This window comes from Megalops cyprinoides, chromosome 20 (genome assembly GCF_013368585.1).
Source record: "Megalops cyprinoides isolate fMegCyp1 chromosome 20, fMegCyp1.pri, whole genome shotgun sequence".
Classification (NCBI taxonomy): domain Eukaryota; kingdom Metazoa; phylum Chordata; class Actinopteri; order Elopiformes; family Megalopidae; genus Megalops; species Megalops cyprinoides.
Window position 1 is genome coordinate 8,935,398 of NC_050602.1, and position 13,248 is coordinate 8,948,645.

Sequence of the window (13,248 nt, forward strand, 5' to 3'; positions counted from 1 at the left end):
TGGGATCTGTTGGTGCATAGAAGGGCATTAAGTCCTGTTAGCCCATAGGTAGAAGGTGCACACTGTCACTGTTCTAAGTGGCCATTCTGACAGGCAAGGCACCTTGTGTTGATTCATCACAGAGGTCTTGATCAATGTTAATCATCAGTGATTATTTTTGAGCTTTAGAGGGTAGTATCACTCATATCAGTATCAGTATATAGTATGTTGATAGCATAATGAAGTACACTTGTATGTGTAATTATTTGAGTGCTAATAGTTTTCGGTTTTGATTGTTCAAAGGTTCAGCGGCGTATTTTCGGCCCCAGGCCTTGCCCAAGGGCACAACAACAGTGCCCCACCCAGGATTAGAAGCGCAGAGGCTCAGGTCACCATAGCTGGGATCCTCAGCTGTTTTGGTTGCAATACCGCCTCGTCTAACCCAGGATCCTGATGGGAGGATCCTCCCAGTAAGCCATGTTGCTTAAACGCCTTCCCTCTGGAGAGTGATGCAATCGCTGTGCTTCCCCAAGGACACCCTTCAACATCAGCCGTGGATAAACACGGGGCTGCAGTGTGGTTGATGTGGACTGCAGATTAGGGCTGTAGTTGAGCCATGATGTGGACTTGTTATAGACTGGCAGGTTAGGTGGTCCAGGACGTGGACTGTAGTGTAGCCGCGCAGGTTAGATGGTACAGAATGTAGAATTTAGTGTAGACTAGACTCTAGAGATTAGTCCGGACTAGAGCGGGTTCAGCAGCATTGACTGGCCCAGGTCAACATATTCTGGCAGGTCTATCCAGGCCTGAATATGATTAGTGTTGCACTGTGCTGCATACTCAGTCTGAATAATTTTCTGCTCAGAGGCCCTGGAATTCCACTCAACGTTCAAAGAGCTTGTCCTGGTCCTCTTTTGCTCACAAGTCTGAGATCATTTACATTCAGTTCAGACACCATGCCGTTTCCCACGCTGTATTTCGGTGCTGCCATTTCGCATACTGCATTTCAGCCCAGCTATTTCAGACTCTCTATTTCAGCAGTGCCATTTCAGAAACTATTTCAGCCCCGACATGTCTCATACTGTACACATGCCCTGTCATTTAAGTGCTTTCCATTTTTCACACAGTGCATTTCATTTCTGCCGTTTCACAAGCTGTGTTTCAGATGCAGTTTTTGAGCATTGCCATTTCAGACACAGCATTTCAGGGTTGCGATTTCAAAGGCTGTTTCAGTCCTGCCATTTTGCACATTGTATTTCAGCCCTATTGTTTCATATGTTGTATTTCAGATGCTGTATTGCAGCACTGCCATTTTTGGCCCTCTATTTCTGTCCTGCTAATTCCATCACACACTGTATTACAACTCTTACCATTTCACACGCTGCATAAAAGAGAAGTTTTTAGAAATGTGGCTGTTTTAGTTGTGTCCAACCAAATTATTGTCCCTTCTGACTTTTGAAGTGAAAATCACTGAGGAAGATGAGACCTTTAAAGATAAAATCAGCTCCGAGTCCTCAGGCTTTGCAGATTGAACCCGTGCAAGTCAGAACGTTCGTTTCCCCTCTCTCCCTTCATATCAACACTCGGAGAGAGAGAGAGAGGGGCCGACTTGGTCCGAGCCTTGGGCTTTCTCTAATTATTTCACAAGCTTCAGCAGGCCAAGTCTTCTTGCACATGTTACCAAACACAGCACAACAGCGGAGGAGGCAGCCCCGCCATATGGCCAACATTAGCAGTGAATACATTCAGCCCATTCAGAGCGCCCTGTACAAATCCGCCCCTCTCACATCTTTTTCTGACCTCGGAAAGAAATGTGTGTGGCATAGTCCCAAATGGCGTTGGAAGGAGGCGGATTATCTTTTCTTGGTGTTTGGGGGGGGGGGCGAACAAGCCTTTGATTCTCCTCCCGTCTCTTCTCTGTTTGTGTGGCTGTAGAAGGATGGACCTCCCTCTGACTCTTCCCTGTTAGTGTGGAAATATGGGCAGACCTCCCTCTAACTCTGCAGTGAGGAGTGTATCTTGACTCTGAGGCCTGGGTTTACCTCTGAGGCTGAAGTACAGCCGGCAGGTGGTCGCAGGGGCCTGGAGTCCCCGGGCCACACTGAAGCGCGGCATGCGGGGTGTCGTAAATAAAGCGGCCGGAATAGCTCCTCTCGGAGAGACCGCTCAGCTGCTCCGGTCACCCACTGCTCTGGAGACAGTGACGGTCTTCTACGTAGATCTGCATGCCCATGGTGGGATCACTGGTACATAGACTGTTCTATATTATGACAATATGTCCCAGATATAGACTGCATTCCCTCCGCACTCTGACTAGGAGGTTCCGCTTAGTGATTTATGGGAGTTTATGGTACTATCTGAGTTGCTGTGCTCACTGGGGATGTTCTTTTGTTGACCACATGCCTTCAAGATTGTTCATAATGAAACAGAAGATCAGAACACTTACAATTTCAGCAGTGGTAGAGACAGATAGGACTTTGAATGTGAAGCACACTGTCCTGACTGTTCAGTGTATAGAAAATCTGTACAGATAGTCTCTTAGGTCAAGGGGCTCGTGACCCCGGCACTACAGACACTACACCCACAGACTGTCAATGTACGGGCTAGATTATCAGTTTTGTACATTCCACATTGAAAATTCTGTCCTTGTCATTGTTGAAGCAACATGTTTTCTGATTTTTTTGAGGCATTGTGAACATTCTTGAAGGGACAAGGTCTATAACAGAACATCCGCAATCAGCACAGGAATGCAGGCAGCACTGGCCTAACGGCAAAATTTACTTGTGTCCCTCTGACTCCCACTCCTACATCCATTGCAGTGCAGAATTTTACATCAGAATAAGCAACATTCATAACTAGGTAGCTAGCATGATGGCTAAGTTATTGTGAAACTGCCATATTAACAATTGATAAATTGTTATATAAATATAAAAAAAATTAGAAAACCAGCCAGTTAGGTACATTTTCAGACTCACCAGTCATTCTGTACTAGTATTTTTATACATAGCTAGCTATCCAAATTACCTAATGAACTGCAGTTATTAGTGAATACTGCACACAAAATGACATTAGCTTGCTATAATTCATTGATGCCTGTGAGTTGTGCTAGCTAGCAAGCTAGAGCCATCACAAGCCCATACCTTTTAATGATACGTAAGAAATGAAGTCAATTAAAAGTACGTTGTGAATTGATATTAATATAATTGAGATGCAAATGAAGAGTGAATCAGAAGGGCCTGATTTAATTATCCTACACAGAAAGCACCCGTTGCCAACCAGAAACACCTATGAGGAGGACAGGGGGAAATCTGAAGCTGAATATCTAGTTAAAATAAATGGAATTCTTCTCCGCGAATTCTCAACTTCACCCACCCTGGTCATAATGAAGGTCCTTTCACAATCATTGTATGAGCTGCTATGAAAAGGCTCATGTTAGATGGATGGGTGTTGTTTGGGGAGGGGGGGACGGTCTCGCAGGCAGATGCAGATCACGCACATGTGGAATTTCTCAGAGACTAATGAGCAGTAACCGGAATAACCCGAGCGTGAAAATGGCTTATCCAGCACGTCGGACGTAGCCGACAACCGCGCACTGCTGCGAATGGTGGCTAATGAACCCCGCTATCAGCAGAGAGGCATGATAGCGCGTAGCCTTCTGAACGGCCGGGCGGTTTAACGGCTAAAACCGGCGCTCTTCGGAAGGGAGGAGGGGTGTCTGCATTACGTTTTATAATGTGACAGGTTTCATTCCTCTCCTATCCCGGCGCTCGGGCGGGCGAGCGGAGGCGCTATGTATTTGAGGGGTAATGAGGCGGACGGGACGGTGATTTACCGCAGCGCTTTGGAAGGTCACTGCCTCAGACATAAAGGAGCCTGCCCGATACTGCCTGTCTACACACGGGCTCTGATACATTATCTGTCAACAGACGGTCAAAGTTTTATGATCTGCATGATAAAAGTGGAACAACTTTGCAGGTTGATGTCCGCAAATGACTCGACATAATTGCTTGTCGAACAATTTTTTTTCTTTAAAATGATATTTTTTTCAAATAATTGGTCTGAGCTTCTTGTGTATAGGAATAGTTTCTTAAAAATACATTTTAAATACTTACCATAAAAAAAATCTAATCCGGTGCGGTTTTCTAACGAATTAGAAGTTCTATGGAATATTTTAAAATTTGTCAGCAGGGCAGGCGTAACATCAAAATATATAGTTTGGTTGCTTTTATTTATGATCATTATTTGTTTGATGATAGTTTGTGGATTTGTATCTGTTTTAGTGTATGCTGTTTTAAAATCACCCCACACACGCATATTTCAGGTGGAGACAATCTGTCTGTGAAATATATAAGTAGAGTTTGTTGCTGTGGGTGGGGACTGTCATCCTTGGATGACGCTGCCCTCTAGTGGCTGAAAGTGATCAGTGGTCATTTAAGTGTGGTCCTCACAGTCCCAGCTGAATTACACTTAATGAAATTTCCATCTGAGGGGAGAGTCCTTTTCTCAGTCACATTAACAATACAGTACATCTGTGTCCTCCCCCATCTATTTAGAGACCAGCTGCTGACCTAAAGCAAACTGGGGAATAAAAGGCCCATTCTCCTGGCTAGGACACAATTGGTTTGCCCAAGAGGAGGAATTAAGTTTGGGAATTAAGGTGCCAGCTTTATTAGTGCCTGTTTTGTACCTCGGTGTCTAGTTGGTCCCAGTCAGGAGACTGAAAGCAGCAGAGAGTATAGCAGGAGGTCTGTCTCCTAGCAAGCTGGAGAGAAAACAGTGCTGTCCTTTCCTGTGGGTCCCTGTGCCCTGCTGGTCCCCTCTGAGGTGTCTCTCTGCCCCTCTCCTTGCAGATGTGAAGGGCCCGCCAACGCACCGGCTGTCCTGCGGTCAGTCCCCCTACTCGGACACCAGCATGTGGGACAGGAAGTACTGCATCCTAACAGACAGCCAGCTCATCCTGCTCAACAAGGAGGAAGAGGTGAGTGCAGCGTTCCTACTGGGACAGATGGGAGGTGAGAGTGGAGCCAGTTAGCCCATTTCTCCTCTGGGACAGAGAAGAGGTGGCTCTCTCTAATTCCCTGTCCCCAGTGGGAAAGATCTGAGAGTGAGTCTCAGGATGTGAGTATGAGTGAGTCTCAGGATTTGAGTGCAAGTAGATTTCAGGATTTAACTGCGAGTGAGTCTCAGGATGTGAGTGTGAGTGAGTCTCAGGATGCAAGTGTGAGCGAGTCTCAGGATGTGAGTGTGAGCGAGTCTCAGGATTTGAGGGTGAGCGAGTCTCAGGATTTGAGTGTGAGCGAGTCTCAGGATTTGAGTGTGAGCGAGTCTCATGATTTGAGTGTGAGTGAGTCTCAGGATTTGGGTGTGGGAGGGTCTCAGGATCTGAGGGTGACCGAGTCTCAGGATTTAAGCGTGAGTGAGTCTCAGGATGTGAGTGTGAGCGAGTCTCATGATCTGAGGGTGAGCGGCTCTTGGAATGTTAGGGTGAGCAAGTCTCAGGATTTTACAGTGAGCGGGTCTCAGGATTTGAGCATGCACGAGTCTCATACTCTGAGGGTGAGCGGGTCTTGGAATTTTAGGGTGGGCAAGTCTCAGGATTTTACGGTGAGTGGGTCTCAGGATTTGAGCGTGAGTATCAGGATTTGAGTGCAAGCGAGTCTCAGGATTTGGGGGTTGAGTGAGACTCAGGATTTGAGGGTTAGTGAGTTCAGCTGAGCCTGTTTGTCTACTGGGAGAGATTTGTGGAGGATTGAATGAGGCTGGCTCTCTGAAAGGCCTGTTTCTGAAAAGAAAATTAATAAAACATAAATGTGATCTTTCAAACTGTACCTTATTAGAGGCTGACATCTGTGGAGATTATTATAAGAAATCAATAGAGTTTGTCCTAGGTGTTATTTTCCAGTAGCATTGTAAAACAAGCTCAATAAATATACAAAACTATCTAAATATCTAAACATGCAGCTGTGTCAAACCAAAGACTTCAGCATCCTTTAAATTTTTAGTTAAGAATTTTCCCTTTTGGATGAATATATTCTTACAATCACAGGGACCTGCAGTAGAACAGTGCAAGGTAAGCATCTCAGCTGGTTTTGATCAAAGCCTGCCTCCCTCCTGCTAAAATCACAGTCCTGGAGCTATTAGCAGATCCCAGGGTGATCAGAGGGTCTAGGGCTCCTCCTTTGCCTCCAACCGTCTTTCACATGCCTTGTTATTGTGCTCAAGGCAGAAGTTGCCCGTAAGTTGCTGATCTAGGGCCAGATTCCCCAACCACAATTCAAACATTAACCATTTATAAGCTAGAGCACAGAACTGGTCCTAGATCAGCTCTTATGGGCAGCTTGCAGCTGCTGTTGTGTGGGTGATTGGTGGTATCACGGTGTCAGTGCAGTCTCGCTTTAACATTGAGTGTTGTAACCTTGGACTGGAACAACCGTAAATGGATGCAGAGGACTTGCACAAAGGACTGTGAGGATGCGCTGTCTGAGAGCCACACCGCTGGCTGACCACGGCGGCATTCCGACACACTGTTTGTGGGGGTGTAATGGTGGGAGCGTGGTTTGGTCTCGAGATAATGACTGGTTCTCCTTCCATACCTCAGTGTGTGAATCGCAGCCTGACAAGTCCAGCTTCCTGGCTCGCACGCACTGTAATAATCAAATAGTGTTGTAGGAAAGCTGCTGCAGAATTGTGTCTGTGCAATGAGATGGGTTGGTTGAGTGTTACCAGATTAAAGAGCGAATAAAACATGACAAGCGTCCGCTGCATCTTATTAAAACTTTGCACAACAGCAGAAGTGCCTCAGAGTTTATAGCTTTACTCTTAAGGCATTTCCAGCCCTGCTTTATGATGTTATCAGATACCTTAGTAAACAATTCTGTCCGTGAAGGAGTGGAGGTCCCAGCCCGTAAAATTGTGGGTCTTCCTGAGGAGTGATGTCGTGTGTGGGGAGTGATGTAGTGTGTGAGGAGTGATGTAGTGTGTGAGGAGTGATGCTGTGTGTGTGTGTGTGTGTGTGCGTGTGTGTGTGCGTGTGTGTGTGTGTGTGTGTGTGTGTGTGTGTGGGGAGCGATGCTATGTGTGTGTGTGTGTGTGGGGAGTGATGCTGTGTGTGTGTGTGTGTGTGTGTGTGTGTGTGTGTGTGTGTGGGGAGCGATGCTGTGTGTATGTGTGTGTGTGGGGAGTGATGCTGTGTGTGTGTGTGGGGAGTGATGCTGTGTTGGGGAGTGATGCTGTGTGTGTGTGGGGAGTGATGCTGTGTGTGTGTATGTGTGTGTGTGTGTGTGTGGGGAGTGATGCTGTGTGTGTGTGTGGGGAGTGATGCTGTGTGTGTGTATGTGTGTGTGTGTGTGTGTGGGGAGTGATGCTGTGTGTGTGTATGTGTGTGTGTGTGTGTGTGTGGGGAGTGATGCTGTGTGTGTGTGGGGAGTGAAGCTGTGTGTGTGTGTGTGTGTGTGTGTGTGTGTGTGTGTGTGTGTGTGTGTGTGTGTGTGTGGGGAGTGATGCTGTGTGTGTGAGGGGAGCGATGCTGTGTTGGGGAGTGATGCTGTGTGTGTGTGTGTGTGTGTGTGTGTGTGTGTGTGTGTGTGTGTGTGTGTGTGTGGGGAGCGATGCTGTGTTGGGGAGTGATGCTGTTTGGGGAATGGGAAAGATGAGTCACCCAGTAGCTGCATTGCATACTCACCTAATCGCCTAAAAGAAGACCTAAAAAGAGCTGTAAAAATGTCACATAAACTTGTTATCCTCACAAACACGATAATACCCTTCTGCTGAGTCTAATGCTCCTATCTGAAATAAAGCCACTGTCTTCAGGCTCTAATTTAAGAGCCAGGGTGGGGCCCCAACTTCAGACTGTTCGAAAACAATCAGGAGAGAAAGCGTGGCAGAGCTCTACCTCTCACAGAGGAGGCAGTGTGCGTAAGCCCTGCCTGTGCCTGGCACAGGTGCCAGCTCCAATCAGGGCGTGATGGAGAAGGTACGGGCGCTAGAATGGGCCGCTGTGTTCGCTCGGAAAAACAAAGCTGTTTGTGGGATGTCACCGCGGGGCAGAGGGGGACAGGCTCGCTAAAGCGTGCGTCACGCAGCGGCGGCGAACTCTTCTCGAGGTGACTTCGGACAAGGCTCGTCCGATTCGCTGTGCGCGTTAAAGCGCGGAGGGGACAAAAAGGCTCAGAGAGGGCCCAAATCATTTTTGAGGTAATTGGGTTGGGGACGATTTTCGTTTTAATGCTCCAAATTGAATTGTGGAAGTTACGCTCTACAGGAGGGAAAAACACTGATGTTCCTGCTCTCGCCTAATGTGTCCTGGTCGCCGGTCACCCCCCTGACGTCTCTCCCCCCCCCCCGTTCACAGATGCCGGTGGAGGTGATTCATGAGAGCCCCACGGAGTCGTCCAAGGGCAGGAGCCTGCGACGGACCGTCAGCGTGCCCTCCGAGGGACAGTTCCCCGACTACCAGGCAGAGGGCGCCACCAAGCTGGGTACGAATGAGCCGGCTGCAGATAATCCTTTGGCATGTAGGAACCCTACTCCAGCTGTCTGGGACTTTGTGGCTGCGAGAGGGAGTCTTCTTCCTCTGTGGGATTTTGAGTCTGGATAAAATGAGGGAATTAAATAATCATTAATAATTCATGATTAAATAAGATGTGTTTATCTGCTATATCACCAGTGCTTGAGCAGACGCTCAAACGCAACGGAATTAATGCTGATCTGTTTGTGTTGCATTAGCTGGCTTTTAATGAAAACACATACAGTACCAGTCAAAAGTTAGGATACACCTGCTCGTAGAAAGATTTGTCTTTATTAACTATTTTCCACATTTTAGAATAATCTAGAATAAGACATCAAAATGATCAAATAACACAAATGGAGTTATTCAGTGACCAAAACAAATCTAAATTATCTTGTAGATTCTGAAAAATAAGCCAGACATTTTTTTTTTTTTAAAGAAATCCATACATAGGCTTTAGCATTACTATTTATATTTGTCTAAGAAACAAATTTCAAACATTTAAGCATAAAGTCTTTAGATCAAAATTTCTTTGAATGCATGTTTCCCATTATCTTAATCAGGTGTGTCCAAACTTGGCACTGTACAGGAAGTATAGTAACAGCGCTTCCTGTGTGTCATTGGTCAGTGCTCAGGTGCAGCGGCTTCTGGCTTCAGGGGCAGTGGTGGAATCCAGTCACATGTAGGATTTTCACTGATTGCGAACATTGATGCTGCTGATTGGTATGCATGGTATCCTGTCAGAGTTCATAACACAGACAAAGGGACTTAGAAATAGAATGAAATGTGGTAGTATAATTCCAAGTGAGTGTGGTGTGGGTCCACCAACCACAGGAGTATGTCAATGTGGAATCAGCGGAGGCAGGATCGACACTCCGAATGAGTTTGGAAATGAAGGAATTCGCCTCCTCAGGACGGGTTTATGATTATTAGCCAAGTGCGCAGAAGCCTGCCGTTTTCTTGTTAGCTTGCTCCGAGGGATTGAAGTCCAGAGCGTAACTCTGGCGCGTGCAAATCAATTTCCACAGTTTCCACTGTACCAAGCCGTCCCACCGTTTTGCTCCGCTTAGCATGCTTCTGTTGCTTGCCACGGTAGCGCGGCCCCCGCGAATGGGCTAGATAAACACACTCTGTGTTCTCCTCGGTTCCTGCTCCTGTCCAATGTGCGCCTTGGCCTTGTTCACACATTTTTTTTTTTTTTGCTGTTGTGCCTCTCGCCTTTTACGGCAGTTTGGCTGCTTCTTGTAGCATAACAACAGAGATGCAGCTTTTTTTGTTGAGCTGTCATTTTTCAGTGGTCGCTAGTGGCCCTCCGTGTCTGGTCAGCTCATGCTGAAATTTTGGGATTTGACTCGCAGCTCAGAGGCACCTGCAAGAGCACCTATCATTGCTCATGAGCACCTGGCACGTTATAAAATCTAAAATCTAAAATGTTGAACCAACCTGTTTCACTGGATGCGTGACAAGAACGTGGGCAAACTCATAACTGTTATCGCTTGTGCTAAATCAGGGCTGCAATTATACTGTATGTTCTAACCTTAACAATGCATGTCTAAATCATGCTCTCTGGGCTTGCTAAGTAGAATGTGAGTAAGGGCAGTGTCATGCGGAAATATTTTCTGCTCTCTTCGTACAGTATTTTGTTGCCATGGGCTTTGCTGAAAATATGACCCAGCAGCATAAAAAGCATTATCTGGTGCAGCAGTTCTGTTTATCTGACTGAATGGATCGCATAGGTTCTGCCTTCACTGTCTATCCCTCATAACCCTGCTGCTATGTCACAATGATGGCAGAGGCAATAAAGAAAGTGGTTTACATTATTTTTGAAAGGCATATGTATGAGGTTATGTTAGACCTATGCCTACACATGCTTGCCTTGTTGGATTTTGTGAAACGGTTTCGCGTTTTCAGGCAAAGTAGTTAATATGCACTGACTCTCCCCTGTCAGGAAAGGTGAAAATGGTTGCCACGTTCTGGCACTGGGTGCTTAATTAACAAATTACATCAGCAATTACATTTCACACCGTTACACATAGGATTCGCGGCTCGATGCTGTGTCAGTGTTGCAAAATTAGGATTGAGCTGCAGAATTTCACAACGAAAGAGGTGGAATCAGTGCTTCCTCTGAGGGTGGAGTCAGTGTTCTGATGGCAAGGGTGGAATCGGTACTCCTGCATTTTGACTGAATTCTCTGCTGCATGGACTGAACTGAAGGGTGGGAGTGGGATCCTGGATCCCCAGCTGCCGCCTCATTCTTGCCACCAAAGCACGCACGTGCACACACACACACACACACACACACACACACACACACACACACACACACACACACAGAGCTGTTAACCCACTCTGTTCACCCTGAGAGTGCAGTGGACTCCCATCGCAGTGTGATTGGCGGAGAGGCAGCAGAGCTGACCTGCTTGACCCACCTGGCAGACAGAGGCGAGGCGGTGGTGCTGCATAAGCCGAGGTCTTCAGCGCAACACCGAGGAGGCCGTTCCAGATGCCTGAGAGAGTAGGAGTGAGCAGGAATGCAAAGCCTCAGACAAAACCCTCCAATGTTGATCCATCTCTTTGAGCCCAGAAGAAGGCCTGACCCTTTGGAGGGGGGAGTGGCGTGGGTTTGTCCCGGCCGGGCTTCGGACGGGGCTCACGTACAGGGGGTCCGACGTGCCCTCGGAGCAAGGGTCTCCCAGTGCCTGTGGATCTTCACAGAGGGGAGGGGGGGTCACGGGAGCAGGGCGGGGGTCTTCAACCGGCCTATTGTGGCAGTGGTTGGCGGGCGAAAGATGGACAGGCCCTGTGACCGAGGGAGTCATTCATCCAATGACCCTCTTAATCTGGTCTGCATTCAAACCTCCTCAGTCGCAGCCAGGGAAGAAGGGTTATTTATATGTTAATCTGCGCTCAGCGCTGGCTGACAGGCAGGCTCAATGAGCAATACTGGAATTATTTTCCGTGCTAACTGTCTCTCTCTGCGGACATTTAGAAGCATGGAAAGAAACTGTTTTGAGTCCAGCCGGCCTCTTGAGCGATTCAGTGGGAATAAACTTTACTTCATGCATGTGTGTAACACGATTTTGTACACTGATGAGCCAAACCAAAGGAAACTGTAAGAATACCAACAAAGAAGCTCAAAATGGCCAGCCGACAATAAAAAGGCAGGGGAAGACAGTCACTCAGAAAAACCCTTTGTTGAACAACATAAAGACATTCATCATTTGTGACTGGACTGAATTTCTTTCTAAGAAAAACATGCTGTCATACTGCACTGCCATGCAAGCTTTTAGCACTGGTCTCTCTACACCATTTTGTGTGTTGTTCTCAGAGGGTTCTGACACTGATTATAAGATCATTGCTCAAAATGGTTTGATGACTACCAATTGGTCACTGAGACCGCTGCCTGAATCATCCCCCTTGGGTCTTCCCCCCTACATTCCAAGGGTTGCCGAGACGATGGGATAATCCTTCAGCGCTTTCCGTGGGGTTTCACAACAGCCCCTAACATCACTCATGGAAATGTCCTAATTTTGACTTCTTCCTTTCCCCCTGCCCCTCCCTCATGAGTTATGACGCCCCTGTCCATTTTTCATATCTCAGTCATGGAAATATTTCATCATATAACGTGTCTGCTTTTCACCCTTGTACTTAGTAAGCGGCCAGCGTTTTGCGCCCCACACAGTTAAGCCTCTGCTTATTCATTTACCGTCACTGTTGGTCGTATTTAAGGAACAGAGCTTGTGATGGAGCACTGATTATTATTTATGAGACCCCCTTGACACAGAAAAACTGACTTACTGCAGAGAAACCCCTGATGGATTTCTGGCCTAAACTCAACATTAAGGGTTCTGCGTGTTGCTTCCCTACATCACTAGAGGATCATCCATCAAATGAACTATACGACAGCTACTGTTGCACTTTTTAAATGCAGCAGTAAAAATCCCCTTGATGAGGAGCATATGAGGCAAAACCTGAAACCCCTGATTTTTCTCTGCTAAAGTCAATATTCTGTACTTCAGGAGTTCTCCACCTGCTGGGTTAGCTGCCCAGTGCTCTCTCAAAGAATGAATGCTTCTGCTTCCTTAGAAATGACGTTTATGGAAGACAGTGCATGTCACATAGGCATTCTTCCTCACCTGATGTATCCCAGCATCCTTTATGCATGGAGGGGAGCTCACTGAAACTGAACAAAGCAGCATGTACAGCACAGTACATGTGTTCTCAAAGCACTTCCCATAATGCATAGGGATCCCTTCACTCAGCCCTGAAGTCAAGTATGGGTGCTCTAATTTTAGCGGATGTAAGCCATAACCCTCATTCGGAGTCGGCAGGAATAATAATGACAAATAAATACATTAATAATAAAATTTAAAAAAAAATAGTGAGTTGAAGAAATCTTAAGAAGTCAACTGATGTCACAGCGTAAGGAGTGTTCTGCAGTGCGCCCACACTCTCAAGCTTAAAAGGGCCTCCTGTAACACCGCAGTGTTCTGATGGCGCTTTGAAGAGAAATGTCCTCCTTTCAGCTTTGCAGCATTGGCATCCGGCACCTCTCTGCAAGCTTTCCCAGCCTGTGACGTGTCAGGTGTTTCTAAGAAATGATTCGGAAACTTTGATCACAACCACAAGGTATTGAGACAACAGGTCAAAGGTCGATGTGTAGTGTCTGCTTGATGTGCAGTGTCTGCTTTTGCCGTGAGCGTAAGTATGGTGTAGGGTTTACTGTATAAAGTGTGCCTCAGCTTCCTGAACTTGCATGTCAC

The 13,248-nt window shown here is 46.8% G+C and overlaps 1 protein-coding gene across 3 annotated transcripts in view; it reads left to right on the forward strand.

The window, feature by feature from the left end:
- rasal2 (RAS protein activator like 2) overlaps nucleotides 1-13,248 on the forward strand; it is a 116,790-nt gene that overhangs the window by 42,040 nt on the left and 61,502 nt on the right. For all 3 annotated transcript variants that reach the window (XM_036553798.1, XM_036553799.1, XM_036553797.1), the window contains exons 2-3: nucleotides 4,830-4,957; nucleotides 8,330-8,456. In XM_036553798.1, coding sequence (XP_036409691.1) covers nucleotides 4,830-4,957; nucleotides 8,330-8,456 — 255 coding nt within the window. The remainder of the gene's footprint in view (nucleotides 1-4,829; nucleotides 4,958-8,329; nucleotides 8,457-13,248) is intronic.